Below are 13,157 nucleotides of genomic sequence, written 5' to 3'. Positions count from 1 at the left end.
ATCGAAAATATTCCTATGTTTCCATAGAAAAGTTTAAATACAAGCAGCAAATGATCCGGTTACTGAAATGGCTTAATACAATATTACGCCCTTGACGTGAAAGTCCGCCGATGTACTTTCGCATGCTACAATCACATCAGCATATTTTTCATAAATGAATATGCCAGTAACTATATCAGACACACATACACTCATAACACAGTCTTGATAACTTACATCTTGCATCGACATCCTGCTCGTCTGTTTTTGGTGGTATATATTTATTTATATTAAAGTGCACTTCTCGGAATATCACTCTGGAAAGTGTGGTGTACAAAGTATATCGAGCTTGATTATAAATGTATTAAATTTTTCTTTGTAAATAGCTACAGTATTTAATCGGACAGGCGTGGTAAAGTTTTAAATAAATGTAGTAAATACTGCGTCTACAAAATGTACATTCATATTTTTTTCTTGAATGCACTATATTGTCGCCCGTGTCTCACACTCACAGAGTCACAGACCACAGTGACACAGTCACATATATTTAGAGGGGGCTATAAATGAGCTGTCGTGAGTAATTTTATTTTGCAAAATGTATACATACCTTTTATGGCAGAGAATATTTCAAAACGTGATAATATTGTCTTCTGACGTCAAGTGATTACCATTAGGTTTTGACAATTTGAGTTTTAGATTCAGTGGAATTTCATTGCCTTCCTGTTGAGGACTTGAGGTAATGAGAATTTTGGGTCTTGGTGGATTTTTTTTTTGTGTTTGGACTACAAAAATATTGGCTTTTGGTGACAGGGGATATTTACTATAGAGGTTGACTGACCCATTTCTGGTACAAACCAGTATTAGCCCTAACTTTTGAACCAATAGGTCGATCGGGATGAAATTAAAAATGCGTGGCTAACTCGTTAAGACGAACATTTTAAGCTATTTAACGACCAATGAACGTCAATAATCAAAATACCTCTGGGTCATCCTCTATAGTAAAAATCCCCGTCTTCAAAAAACCTACTGTTTTGTAGTCCACCCCTATCGTGATTGTTTTTGTTTTGTAAAAAACCCCCGCGAAGAGTGTCAGTCCAGAGTCCAGATACTCCAGCAGAGACCAGACATCACTATTTACAGTAATATTCATCCCGTTGTGAACATTTGGGCTGTGTATCACCGTGGGGCATTTTATTATATTAAAAATACATACATATACATAATAAAAAATATACATACAATAAATTTATTAGCTCATATTTTTGTATAATTTAGAAGGCTATGATATTTTGGTAATTTTTTTGTAGGTACATCCTGTACATTCGTGAAATTATATTGGACTATCATTAAAAAAAAATCATAATTTCCCCAGCCCAACAAGTCAGCAAAGGCTGACTTCATGCCCGGCGGTCACGGCTCTCCCTCTCTCTCGTGAGTCTCGTCAGGGGTGGGGAAATCTTGATAGAGTCTCTGCTCAAATTCCCTGTTGTTAACGCATCCCTTCCCGGAACCCGAGAAGACCCCGCTCTCTACTCTCTAGAGTAGAGTCGAGAGGGGCGATGATGATTCGAATTTATATATATTTCAAAATGAAAATAAACGCAAAAAATCTAAACTTGGTTTCTTTTCATTGACATACGATTGAAAATGTGTTTTGTTTTTAAAAACCAAAAAAAAAATTGTAGACTTATAGTAAATATATATAAATATGTATATTTTAAACAAAATTGCCAGGGAGCCCGGAAGGCGGAAGGCGGAGTCAGGACTCAGGTCTCAGGAGAGTGAGGAGACGGCTGTGCCCGAGTCCCGACTCACGAGCGGCTGCCTCACCGCTCACACGCAGCGCAAGCCCTCAAGCCCCAAGGGCGAGGCCGGACCGCTGTAGGCCCTTAAAACCCCTAACCCCTAAAAAGAGCGTATAAGTGGTTGCTATTTTAAACCCTAAACCCTAGAGGTGCAATACATGAATTTTAGTGGTTGTTGCTGTATTTAACCCTAAACCCTAAAGCATATGAATGGTTGCTAGATATTTTCTAGATTGAAAAAGCCGAAAAAAGGGTCGGCTGCTGTGAAAAAGCCGACTCGCGTTGGCAGAGGGCTCTTGTGGCCGCACTCGCCAGTCGCCACTCGCCACTCGCCTGCCGCCAGTCGCCAATCTCGCTATTCATTTATTTATTGCGCCAGCGTGATTTGATTCTTTTCAGCGGAATATGTGTGTATTGTTTGTACATTTCAAAAAAAAATTGAAAGTATTTATGTACATATGCATGTATTTTAGCTGTTCACCGATATTTAGTTGCTCACCAAATGCTCATCGATAGCTGTTCACCAGATGCTCATTGAGCTTGTGTACCACATAGGTGTGACTTGTGACATCATTTATATCACAGACTTAAAGCGACACGGCGTCATATACTGATAAATCATACTCTGACTGCTGTAGCAAGCACCGTTATAAATACATATACATAGATAGGTACGATGAGTTGCGGGAAGCCCGACCACTTTGACTACGGACCTCAACCCGACGTATGTTTCAAAGATAATAACGTACATGCGAGGAAAATGAATAACTTGAGCAAGTTTAATCAAAGTAGCAGTGATATCAGCAACGGTGTGTCTACTAAGATAACAGAGAGAAAGCATCTCTCCAGAAGGCTCACGAGGAACGAAGTGGCACAACACGCCCTTGCACCACACATACAGTATGTTTTTGACAGGGATTATACACAATACACCTTAGTGGTACATATCATATTATCGTAGCATGATCGCATTAGTTGCATCGTATAGTACGTGTCAGGGCGACCTGCCGCATGCTGTACATTCGTAGCTAGTCTTGAACTTAGTCCATTTTACGGGGTATCTTATATTTTCCAAGTATGTTCTTTGTACATCATTTGTCAGGCCGGCCTGCTCTATATACAGTACATTTATATCGTACACTTGTTAAAGCTGTGGTAATAGCGTAAGGTATACCATTTAGCTGATTCACATGTTTTCTACCTTTTGTGCTCCAGTATGTACTAAACTATCAATTCTTCGTTCATATAGTGACCTTACATTATGAATCTACTGTACAACATTCACTGCTGATCTTCGACTCCACCTTCAGGGTATCGCTCCTACATGGAGCCATTATTAGGACACAGACATCATTCCTTTCTGGCCACTTACTTTTCGATCACATCCCTTGCTATGCCAGCCCCTAACAGTCATACGCAGTATTCGTCATTCTCAACTTTCACCACATATGTATGAACTCATTGCGCAATACATATTATGTAGATTATAAACCAGTTTAATCAACTTTGGCATACACATATTGGAATGCGACTGATAATCACCAGTATTCTCGTATATTGCTTATTCCCTGAGCACTTACGTACTATTTAGAACCGCCACGCTACCCATAAGCGTTATAACCAAACTTAGTTGAACCTGTTGGCTCGTTGCCTGCATCAAAGTAGCGCTACAAGGTGCCTAGTTCTAGTACTTTGTAATTGTCATTTGAATATATAGGCTTTGATCCTTGGGCTAGCTATATATAGCACATTACCTTTCATAACGAAAAGGCTAAACAATCAAGGTATATACTATATGTAGCTAGGTTCCTGTGCATATATGTATAGTCTGTGTTTTAGGGAATATCAAAAAATAATTTTTAATACACCCCCATTTAACACTCACAGTTATGGCTATCCCAGAATAGATTCCTTTGTCGACGGTCTGCAGTCTATGTTCCGACTCCACAATGAGGTGAGACCATATTGCACTTCTTATTTGTATTACAGCTGCAGATACGCATATTATGGATTGTCCTGCATGTTAATACCCCAGCTACAGATAAGCAGAATATAGTTTGAAATATCTCGGGAGGTAAGTCTCCCAATTATCAACAAAATAACTATTAGAGCTACAGGTACGCAAAATTTAGTCGCTTAATCTCTGTTTGAGTAGGATTTATTTTAATATGGAGGGCAGTTTACAAATATTGCCGCTGACCTTGACATCGCACTACATCTCCACAGACGGTCAATATCTGGACGCATATATTCGGCTTCATATGCACGATTGGATTTCTTTCATTGACAGGTAATTACTGTACGTTTATTTGCGACTAAGGGAGCGATATGAAATATATACACGCTTTTTCGCGTTCAACGTCATATTAGATAACATGCACGATTAGATTTTTGTCATTAACAACCCGTACAACAACTATTTGCGACTAAGAGAGCAATATAAAATATCATACAGAGCTTCTCGCGTTAAACGTCTATACGAGAAAGTATGCGGCTTTGAGCTTGTACTCTATATTCTATTCGAATGGACATAACTTCTGTTCCCACGATTACCCGATAATGGTCGGATGCTGGGTGGTTGTAGCCTTTTCCTCCGTAAATGTTTCGTTGAGACTTGTCATATTCAATTGCAGTGTGCGTTTCCAGTGGTATATACTGCAGTACCTGCTCTAATCTCCGCCCGTTGTTGTACTCTTCTGTTCGCAGAGTAGGAACGGTATGCAATAGTACTTCTCTCATCAAATACATGTTCGAAGGCTTCTATTTATAGAGATGTCAATCAATCTTGCACGCATACATAGCTTTAAGTCTGTACCACTGCCTCAGAAGCTGTGGCACCCCACCTGTTTGTGCGTAACGATATACATATTCATTGTTTTCGACGACAGGTGAATAGCGCCAGTTGTGTATCTGCGGCATATCTATTGCTTGTGTTCTCACGCTGCTTCACGGTTAACATGCTAGAGCATGCAACTATTTATGCATCATCAGACCGGGTACGTACCCGTCATATCATACTAACCGGATACATGTTCTATGGCAGGCCTGGAATATCAGAACTACCACATCATGGATAGTGTGATGCTGACTGTGTTTGCCGTCTGCTGTGCGCTCTGTTTCACTGGCTCGATCCTGTTCCATACCTTCAAATGCTATTCGTACGAAATCTATAAGCTGGTAAGTAGTTGCATCCATCCAATCACTATTTGTATTTTATGACATTACTGGCAAGTAACTTCATCGCCTCAAGTGCTATTCTTTCAAGATACTCAAACTTATATGAAGTTGCATGCATCCAATCTCTATTTGTATTTTATCGAATAACTTGCAAGTAACTCCATAACCTAAAGTGTTAGTCGTGTAAGATGTATAAACTAGTCTGACGGTAAAATAGGATATCCGTAGATTCTATTAAATTGGATGTCTTGATGATAGAGCCATTTATATTGCCTTTAGTCGCTGTTCTGCCACGAGATTAGTCGAATGTCACTAAATTGCTCGACGTGCCTATTTCAAAACTAACTTCGTCCCATTTTCTCGCTCAATATGTGGGATCATCCGGGAATCGTAGTGAATATAGAACCTCATTCTTGATCCCGAATACTCGCAGGTGGTGATGTTGGACTACCTGGGGATATTTGTGATGATCTACGGGTCCTTCTTCTCGGGTCTGTACTTTGAGTTCTACTGCCAATCAACAGAGCGGACAGTCTACCAAGTGGGCATTACGATACTGGTCATTACAGGCGTAATCTTCTCGTTTTCGCCAAAGTTCGATGATGACAGGCAAGTTGAGGGGCAAAAGCAAACGGTTTTGCAGTTATGTATATATACACAAAAACGGATTTGCAGTTGTATATTTATACGCATATATCGCAGCTATATATTGAAACACATATACATATATATGTACAACCTTGAATATCCTAGCGATGATAGGCAAGTTAACTCAGACCTAGCTAGAGCTACTGATGTCAAATAGTACACAATCTGTATCAACTTGTGATTTCTGGTGCTCAATGCGTATAATTTGAGCATCTGTCGTAAAATCTTTCACGGCAAAGTTTTGCGCACTCTGCATGATTCCTTATTCACGCGAATCGGCTGTTTGCACACAATTTAATGCTTAACCCCCTCATTATTACAATCTCGCACACTGGTTATATATATATATATATATACATTGTGGGGTAGGAACAGCTTTTGGCTCGGATATGGTTCACCCACAAGACGCACACCATGTGATTTTATTACCCGTCTAATCACCTGAATCCTGCGTGTTGTCGGTATCTTCAGATATATGCACTACCGATTGGGAATATTCTTCGGTGTTGGCGCGTTCGCCGTCATCCCAATGATGAGTGTGGCAGCGACAGAAGGAGGTCAGTTGGTTGTTATCAGAGTGCACGCACGTCTCTTCCTATCTATTGCTTTTGATAAGGTCTTTGTTTTGTTTGAACAAATGCGGCCCGTATCGGGACATTGCCTTAGTAATTCTATACCGAATTGTAAGATCTTCATTGACAGTCCAACACTTAATCAAACTGTGGTTGATATTTTTTTAAATTTCAACAATGTTCTATATAAAGTCCCGTCGCAAATATAATCTTCTGTGCCACTGAAGCTCGATTTACCTCCGAAAGTGCACTGTTTCAAATTCAAATCTTAGTATTTCCTTCCCATACAGTTGGTCGGGTGGCGAAGTGGTTTGTTCTCCTACTTCTGTACTCCGGCGGTGCCGTGTTTTACGTGACAAAGTTTCCCGAATCCCGATTCCCGGGCCGATTCCAGATCTGGTTTTCGAGCCACCAACTGTGGCACGGCATGGTGGTGGCTGCAGCGTTGTGGCAGTATTACTCATTGAAACATTTGCATGTGGAGAAAAGCATGCGCGGGTGCAAAGTGGTGGATGACGGCCTGTTGATGCTCCTGAGTAGCTATTGGTAGGAGTGTGCGTTGTGCCAAGCGCCAACTGTGTGCCTATGTAGCTGTGGTACAATTGATTCGACTTCTCGAAATTCGAAACGGAAAAACATTGGTGAGGACGAAACTAATGGAAACAGTGTGTAGTGGCGAGCTGCTGCTATGGGGCAGTACAGCTTGCTGAAGTTTGCGAGTGGAAGAGAGTATTTACAGGTGTATTCGATGGGAGATGTTTTCGAATTTCATTTCTGACAGCTACTCGTAGGAATCTGTTGGGATTAGTAGCTGATCTAGTTGGTATCAGTCTGTAGTGCTGATAGCAAGTGGTAGCGGTCCCGGTAACACATGCAATATATGCAATATGTGAAGCTATATAATTGTATGACGCAGAAGTGTCGGGACTGGGAGAGATGAATTGGCGATAACGGACTTTTCATATTCGCGAGTAGTCGTTGATGTTATTCTGTGCAAATAGGCAGCACACACATATACCCACATATACATATAGAACTTATATATGTATGTATATATGTACGACAGTATGTGTATCCATAGGTATATATGTATATAGTCAGACGAAGGTCATCGGAGCAGAATTTGGTGGATAGGTTAGTGATAGTACGAATGATTCCAGCTGGTAGCTGTTCTGGTACCAACTACAATGCCGGCTGAAATTTCACCTGGTGAGGCAGGTAAATTAGTGTGCAGTATCTACAGTTACAGTAGATTACAGCATTGGTAACATATTAAAAGATTAAAAAAATAGACTAGTAAGATATGTATATATATATATAAATAAATTTCTATCTGTACATATATATTTGTATATATTTACTTATGTATATATATAAATATATATATTTGTATATATTTACATATGTATATACATATATTTATATATTGGTACATATTTACATATGTATGTATATATACATATACATATGTAAATATATACCAATATATATGTATGTATGTATCTATATATATTTGTATATATTTACATATGTATATATATATTTACATATGTATATATATATATATATATAATGTATATAGTATATATTATATATATATATATAATATATATGTAGTTTTATTATATATATAATGTATGTATGTATTTATATATATATATATATATATAATTTTGTATGTAAGTATATATATATATTATATTTATGTATTCACACACACACATATCATATATATATATATATATATATGGATATACGCATACATACCAATGTTTTATCGTGCATCATGATTAATCGACACGTTGATGAACAATGTTTTTCTGTCATTACATATATCTCTGTCATTAGATCAATACAATGCTAAAGTTCGTAATAAAGTGTATATGCATATCACACACCTAAACATACAAAACATTTTCTATTCAATTTTTTTGCTGCGAAATGCAGTAGACCATCGTAAACCAAACGTCTACATTTAACTACAAATACGGTTCGATTCGGATCTGATTTATTTATCGGTTAAATTATATACTGCCTATGTTGATATTATTCTATATTATTCTACCTGACTGATATCGTCAAGTTTAGTTGTTGATTCTGAGCTAAACTTGCCATAGCTCCCAAAGAGGTGCCAATCACGGCACAATACCTACCCAAGCACCTGTAGAGAGATCTTCACTAGTGGGACAAGAGACTGGTTCTGCTGTGGATGCCAGAGTTTGTGATTGGGGATATGTAGTTTGGGGCTTTGGAATATAGTGTTCACGCGGTTCAATGATGTTACAGGTTCCATCTGACGCAGTGGAGACATATCCCATCAGCTCGGCAAAGGCAGTCTTGTCGTCTGTGATAGCCACACCTGAGGTATCACCAGTGGATAGTACATTTATCATCGCCTTTTTGCTATCAGCGGTAATGGTAGCACGGGCAGTGGTGGGTAATACATCGACTGGGAGGGAAATCAGAACGGCGTGTGATATGATGATGTTGAACTTCTCGTTGGTATCCTTCACCTCCAAATTTAGTGACAAGCCATTGGACTGTTCGGCCATGGTGGGGTCAATTTTGATCTCTAAGCCCTGCAACATCATCCAGAGTGGCATTTCCAACAGGATCGATTCGTCCAAATCTGGCTCTGGGTACGCTTTCTTGCCGTGGCGAAGCTCTTGGGTACCTGTGAGCATGAAGTTTCGTCGGATATCGCTCGCTTCGGCATAACCGATTTGCTCCGACAGTCAGCCTCCAGATATCTGGCCTCCAGTCATGCTTTCAGCAAACCATCGGTAGATACCATTGTCGTGATGCCATTGGCCTCGCTCGATAACAGCCTCAATCCCACCCATGTCAGCCACAAACTGCTGCGCTCTCTCCACCGGGGGTAGACGCTGGAAACCTGCGGGATTGCCATCCCACCAGCCGACGTAAAACTGATATACCTCCTTGGAGTTGTGTTTGAGGTGACCGTAGTGCCCACGTATATTAAAGTACGAGTCCATGGACTTGGGCATTTCGATTGTCTCGCTGATTTCCTCCATACCAAATCCAAGATTCAGTAGTCGAACAGATTGGTCATAAGTGAATTTAATGTAGTCGCGGGTCATAGTGAGATGTTCTTCTACGTTTTCGTTTCCAAACTTCGGCCAGTGGTGCTGACCGATCATAGTTTGAACTCGACTACCGTATCTCCGGATAGTTTGTTGAATGCACGTGGTCCACTTCATTGGGTCTCTTGCCTTCGCTCCCCGGAGTGTCAAAAAGTTGTGGGCAGACATCACAGCATTCTCGCCGGTATTTAGCAGTTTCCAGTCTTCAACCTATGTGTGCATTTCTGCGGGAGTCTCTGCATTCGAAGTGAACATAAACTCAAAAGTGATCCCAGCAATGGTGTGTGTTTCAATATCTTTCGTGATTTCCAGAGTGCCTTCGGCGGCGTATGTGAATAGGGAGTTGGATTGCGTGAACGACAGACCAGCATGAATAGTTGCGTTTTCGTTGGCAGGTAGGAGATTGGCGAATTGCCACCATGCCCGTCTACCCATATTTCCAATGAACATGTAGTTTTCGGACAGTGCCTCCTCGGCAAAATTGAGTGGTGCAACAATCTGAATGTTTCCTTTGAACCAAGTTTCTTCATCTACCAGTCCCAGAACCCCTCCGAAGTGGTCCATGTGGGAGTGTGTGAATACTACAGCAGCTAGTGTCAGATTGGCGCCCGTGTTCGGTCCAACCTCCTTCAAATAGAAGTCAGACGCCTCTTTGGCCGTTGCTTTGGTGCCAAGGGGGTCAAATACAATAAGACCTTAGGGTGCTTCAATGATGGTCATCACCGCCAAATCGAATCCACGAATCTGGTACACCTTGTCCATAACTTTGCAGGCTCCTACCCGGGTCATCAATTGAGCTTGTCACCAGGTAGATGAATTGACACTGTCTGGACAGGGAACATCGTCGTGAATCATCTTTAGAAAGGGATCGGAATCCGATGCCACTTGACCGTTTTCATCAAGTACTCTTAGACTCGCCGGTGCTACTACAAATCCTCTTTCCACATTCTCGAAGTCCGTAAAATCTGAAGGTTGGCAACTGAGTCAGCAATCGCCTGCTTGATGAATCTGAAGCAGGCTTGTAACTATCGTCTAGGGCTGCCGCTGTCGCGCATATAGCTGTAGCATGCAGTGCGTATGTAAACTTCATTCTTGTTGCGGAGGCAGGCTTGCTTTGCACTCCTGAATGATTAAATTGTATGATCGATATCTCCACAAATGTTTGCTTTTATACTTTTCAGCTATCTTCACAGAATATTGTTGATATGATATATCATAGCTGCTTATAAATAGAACAAAGGCTATACTGCTATGCACGAACTATGTAATTTTAAAAACCCTACTATGTATGCATATAAATTGGTAGGCTATAATATTCACGCATTGTGATTTGCGCCTTTGTTCTTTTTTTTTTACAAAACAAAATACAAAAAAAACCCCAGAACCTGATCCATAGGCTCTGACAATCGGCAGAGGAGTTCAACAGTTGTATTTTTGGGATCCGGAAACTCCGGAGTTTCACTGAATATCAGCCGATTGGCGATTTATTTTAAAATTTTCGTGAAAATGATTTGTTTCTGAAAAAGCCTGTTATGTTGTGACTATGACACTATGTACATAGTGAGTTGTTTTCTTCTTTTTTAGTTTTTTAGTTTTTACCGTGTATGTACGCGGGATAAATCTTAGCGCTCCTAAGGCTCCTACGCGCGCGATAGGTTTACGCATTAATATAGAACTACATATACGCTACGTCAGTTTGATTAATGATTCAAGCAAATATCTATCGCTGGATGCACCGCATTATGGGCCGATGGCTATGTACAAAAGTCTACTTTCTGATATTTAAGCGCTCACCAGGTCATTATGATCCCCAGAATATATGTACTTTAGCTATTTAAAATGTCACTCTCAAAGTCTCTTCGATCTCTCCCTGCTTCTACTAAGCAGGTCTACGACTATGTGGTTGTTGGTGGTGGAAGTGCCGGCTATGTAATGGCCAATCGCCTCGCATCGAATCCCAATGTACGAGTGGCTTTACTAGAGACAGGCTTAGATGATAACACACAGCTCATCCGCAACCCCAGTGGGTTTTTCTGGACCGTTCGCTACAGTATAAAGTACAACCATCGATACTGAACAACACCTCAGAAGAACTGTAACGGTAGGAACAAGTTACAGCCTCGTGGTCGCGGTGTCGGTGGCTCCTCTGCGATTAACGCTATGGTATATATTCGCGGCTTGAATATGACTTCACCAACTTGTGGGCTGAGGAGAATAAATGCAACAGTTGGGAATGGAAGAATGTACTACCCATTTTCAAGGAATTGGAGAATAATAATACACTTAAAAATAACCCATACCACGGTAACGAAAGACCTCTTCATGTGCGGACGCAGAATCACATTGGCCCATACAGTAAGCGCATTGTCAAAGCAGGCAACGAGTTGGGATGGAAAACAACCGATGACTTTAATGGAGCAGACCAGTCTGGAGTAGGGTATTATCAGTACACACAGACCAAAGGTGGACGTTGCAGCACTGGTGTTGCCTTTCTGACCCCAAAGGTCCGAGCTCGCCCAAAACTGGATGCTATTGTTGATGCTCATACCACAAAGGTACTCACGGAAGGCAAACGGGCGACTGGAGTGCATGCAGTGGTATCAGGCAGCTCAGATTCTGCTAACGCCGTAACATTCGAAGCGAAAAACGATGTTGTCCTGTGTGGTGGTGCATTTAACAGTCCACAGTTACTGATGCTTTCAGGAATTGGCCCTAAGGACCAGCTTACTAAGCACGGAATTGATGTAGTATATGAATTGCCAGGAGTGGGACAGAATCTTCAGGATCATGGCGACATCTGCGTAAATGCAAAAACTTCGAGAATAAGTATGCCACTGCAAATCGGGCTCACCAACCTACCAAGTCAGATCAAGCACTTCTTCCTAGGTCTTTTCAAGAAAGAAGGAGTGTTCATGGGAGACAATCAAATGGTCGGCTCTTTCTTCAAAAGCAAGCCTGATATTCCCGCTAATGATTTTCAAATGCATGTCGCACCCTTCTACTACAAAGATCATGGTGCCACTTTAAGATACGGTGGTGGCATCTCGGTCAAATCGTGCTATATGCGGCCCGAGTCTCGCGGGACAGTCGGTCTGAATTCGGCTAACCCAATGGAGGGGCCACTGATTGTCCCCAACTACTACAATGTGTCCGCCGACTTTGACCCCATGGTGGCTGCAGTACGAAAGAGCATCGAGCTGGTTCAAACCAAGACCCTGGCAGAAGATAACCTGATGGTTAGTGGATTTGGCGATAAGGATGTTAACAACCTTACCGACAGAGACATCAAGGAGTATCTGCGTGAAAATACTGAATCCATCTACCACCCGGTATCTACCTGTAGAATGAGTCCATCATCATACCCTATGGCAGTGGTGGATAACTCCAATGGTCTGAAAGTACATGGAATGGAAGGACTCAGGGTGATCGACGCCTCCGTCATGCCCACAGTAGTATCTGGAAACAGGAATGCACCTACCATGGTAATAGGCCAGAAAGCTTACAATCAAATGGTTGGTCAGGATAGAGTTGTCGACATCACTGATTCACCACTGGTAGCTAATCAATTGTAAGTCGTGCTGACACAACATAAGTCTTTCTTACCACACATTCTTGTAACATATTAAAAATATTATAGTACCGATATTAATTAAGTATTGTCAAGTAAACGCAACCTAGAGGTTTAACGCAATATGATACAAATGCATTTATTGACGGTTGCATATACCTTGAATTGTGCATTGTGTACATTGTGCACAGAAGAAACAGCCATAATGATAATGATTTGCGTATATACATGTATATGAATTATATGGTATTGAAATATATATACATACATACATATATATATATATATATATATATATATATAT

The 13,157-nt window shown here is 40.8% G+C and overlaps 5 protein-coding genes across 5 annotated transcripts; 2 read left to right on the top strand and 3 right to left on the bottom strand.

Annotated features, from left to right (window-relative positions):
* Positions 1-2,215: 2,215 nt before the first annotated feature.
* Positions 2,216-7,520, top strand: SARC_08878 (hypothetical protein). The gene is made up of 7 exons (XM_014297133.1): positions 2,216-2,684; positions 3,672-3,738; positions 4,011-4,074; positions 4,828-4,961; positions 5,395-5,570; positions 6,081-6,166; positions 6,472-7,520. Exons 1-7 carry the CDS (start codon positions 2,461-2,463, stop codon positions 6,729-6,731), a joined length of 1,011 nt encoding a protein of 336 aa, XP_014152608.1. The 5' UTR covers positions 2,216-2,460; the 3' UTR covers positions 6,732-7,520.
* A 796-nt stretch (positions 7,521-8,316) lies between these two features.
* On the bottom strand, positions 8,317-8,865 carry SARC_08877 (hypothetical protein; the record flags this gene model as incomplete). Its single annotated transcript, XM_014297132.1, has 1 exon — positions 8,317-8,865. One exon carries the CDS (start codon positions 8,863-8,865, stop codon positions 8,317-8,319), a length of 549 nt encoding a protein of 182 aa, XP_014152607.1.
* A 51-nt stretch (positions 8,866-8,916) lies between these two features.
* Positions 8,917-9,453, bottom strand: SARC_08876 (hypothetical protein; the record flags this gene model as incomplete). The annotated part of the gene is made up of 1 exon (XM_014297131.1): positions 8,917-9,453. The coding sequence occupies one exon, from the start codon at positions 9,451-9,453 to the stop codon at positions 8,917-8,919; it is 537 nt and encodes a 178-aa protein (XP_014152606.1).
* Positions 9,454-9,495: 42 nt separating this feature from the next.
* On the bottom strand, positions 9,496-10,375 carry SARC_08875 (hypothetical protein; the record flags this gene model as incomplete). The annotated part of the gene is made up of 3 exons (XM_014297130.1): positions 9,496-9,947; positions 10,110-10,250; positions 10,312-10,375. The coding sequence occupies 3 exons, from the start codon at positions 10,373-10,375 to the stop codon at positions 9,496-9,498; spliced, it is 657 nt and encodes a 218-aa protein (XP_014152605.1).
* A 749-nt stretch (positions 10,376-11,124) lies between these two features.
* On the top strand, positions 11,125-12,857 carry SARC_08874 (hypothetical protein; the record flags this gene model as incomplete). The annotated part of the gene is made up of 3 exons (XM_014297129.1): positions 11,125-11,325; positions 11,374-11,448; positions 11,496-12,857. 3 exons carry the CDS (start codon positions 11,125-11,127, stop codon positions 12,855-12,857), a joined length of 1,638 nt encoding a protein of 545 aa, XP_014152604.1.
* Between the last annotated feature and the right edge of the window lie 300 nt (positions 12,858-13,157).

This window comes from Sphaeroforma arctica, assembly GCF_001186125.1.
Source record: "Sphaeroforma arctica JP610 unplaced genomic scaffold supercont1.843, whole genome shotgun sequence".
NCBI lineage: Eukaryota > Ichthyosporea > Ichthyophonida > Sphaeroforma > Sphaeroforma arctica.
This window is presented reverse-complemented; position numbering and strand designations above follow the sequence as displayed.

Coding starts and splice junctions, on each gene's coding strand:
- SARC_08878 (XM_014297133.1), top strand. CDS start 2,461: ATGAGTTGCGGGAAGCCCGACCACTTTGACTACGGACCTCAACCCGAC. Junction 2,685..3,671: donor GCCCTTGCACCACACATACA/GTATGTTTTTGA, acceptor TAACACTCACAG/TTATGGCTATCCCAGAATAG. Junction 6,167..6,471: donor TGTGGCAGCGACAGAAGGAG/GTCAGTTGGTTG, acceptor CTTCCCATACAG/TTGGTCGGGTGGCGAAGTGG.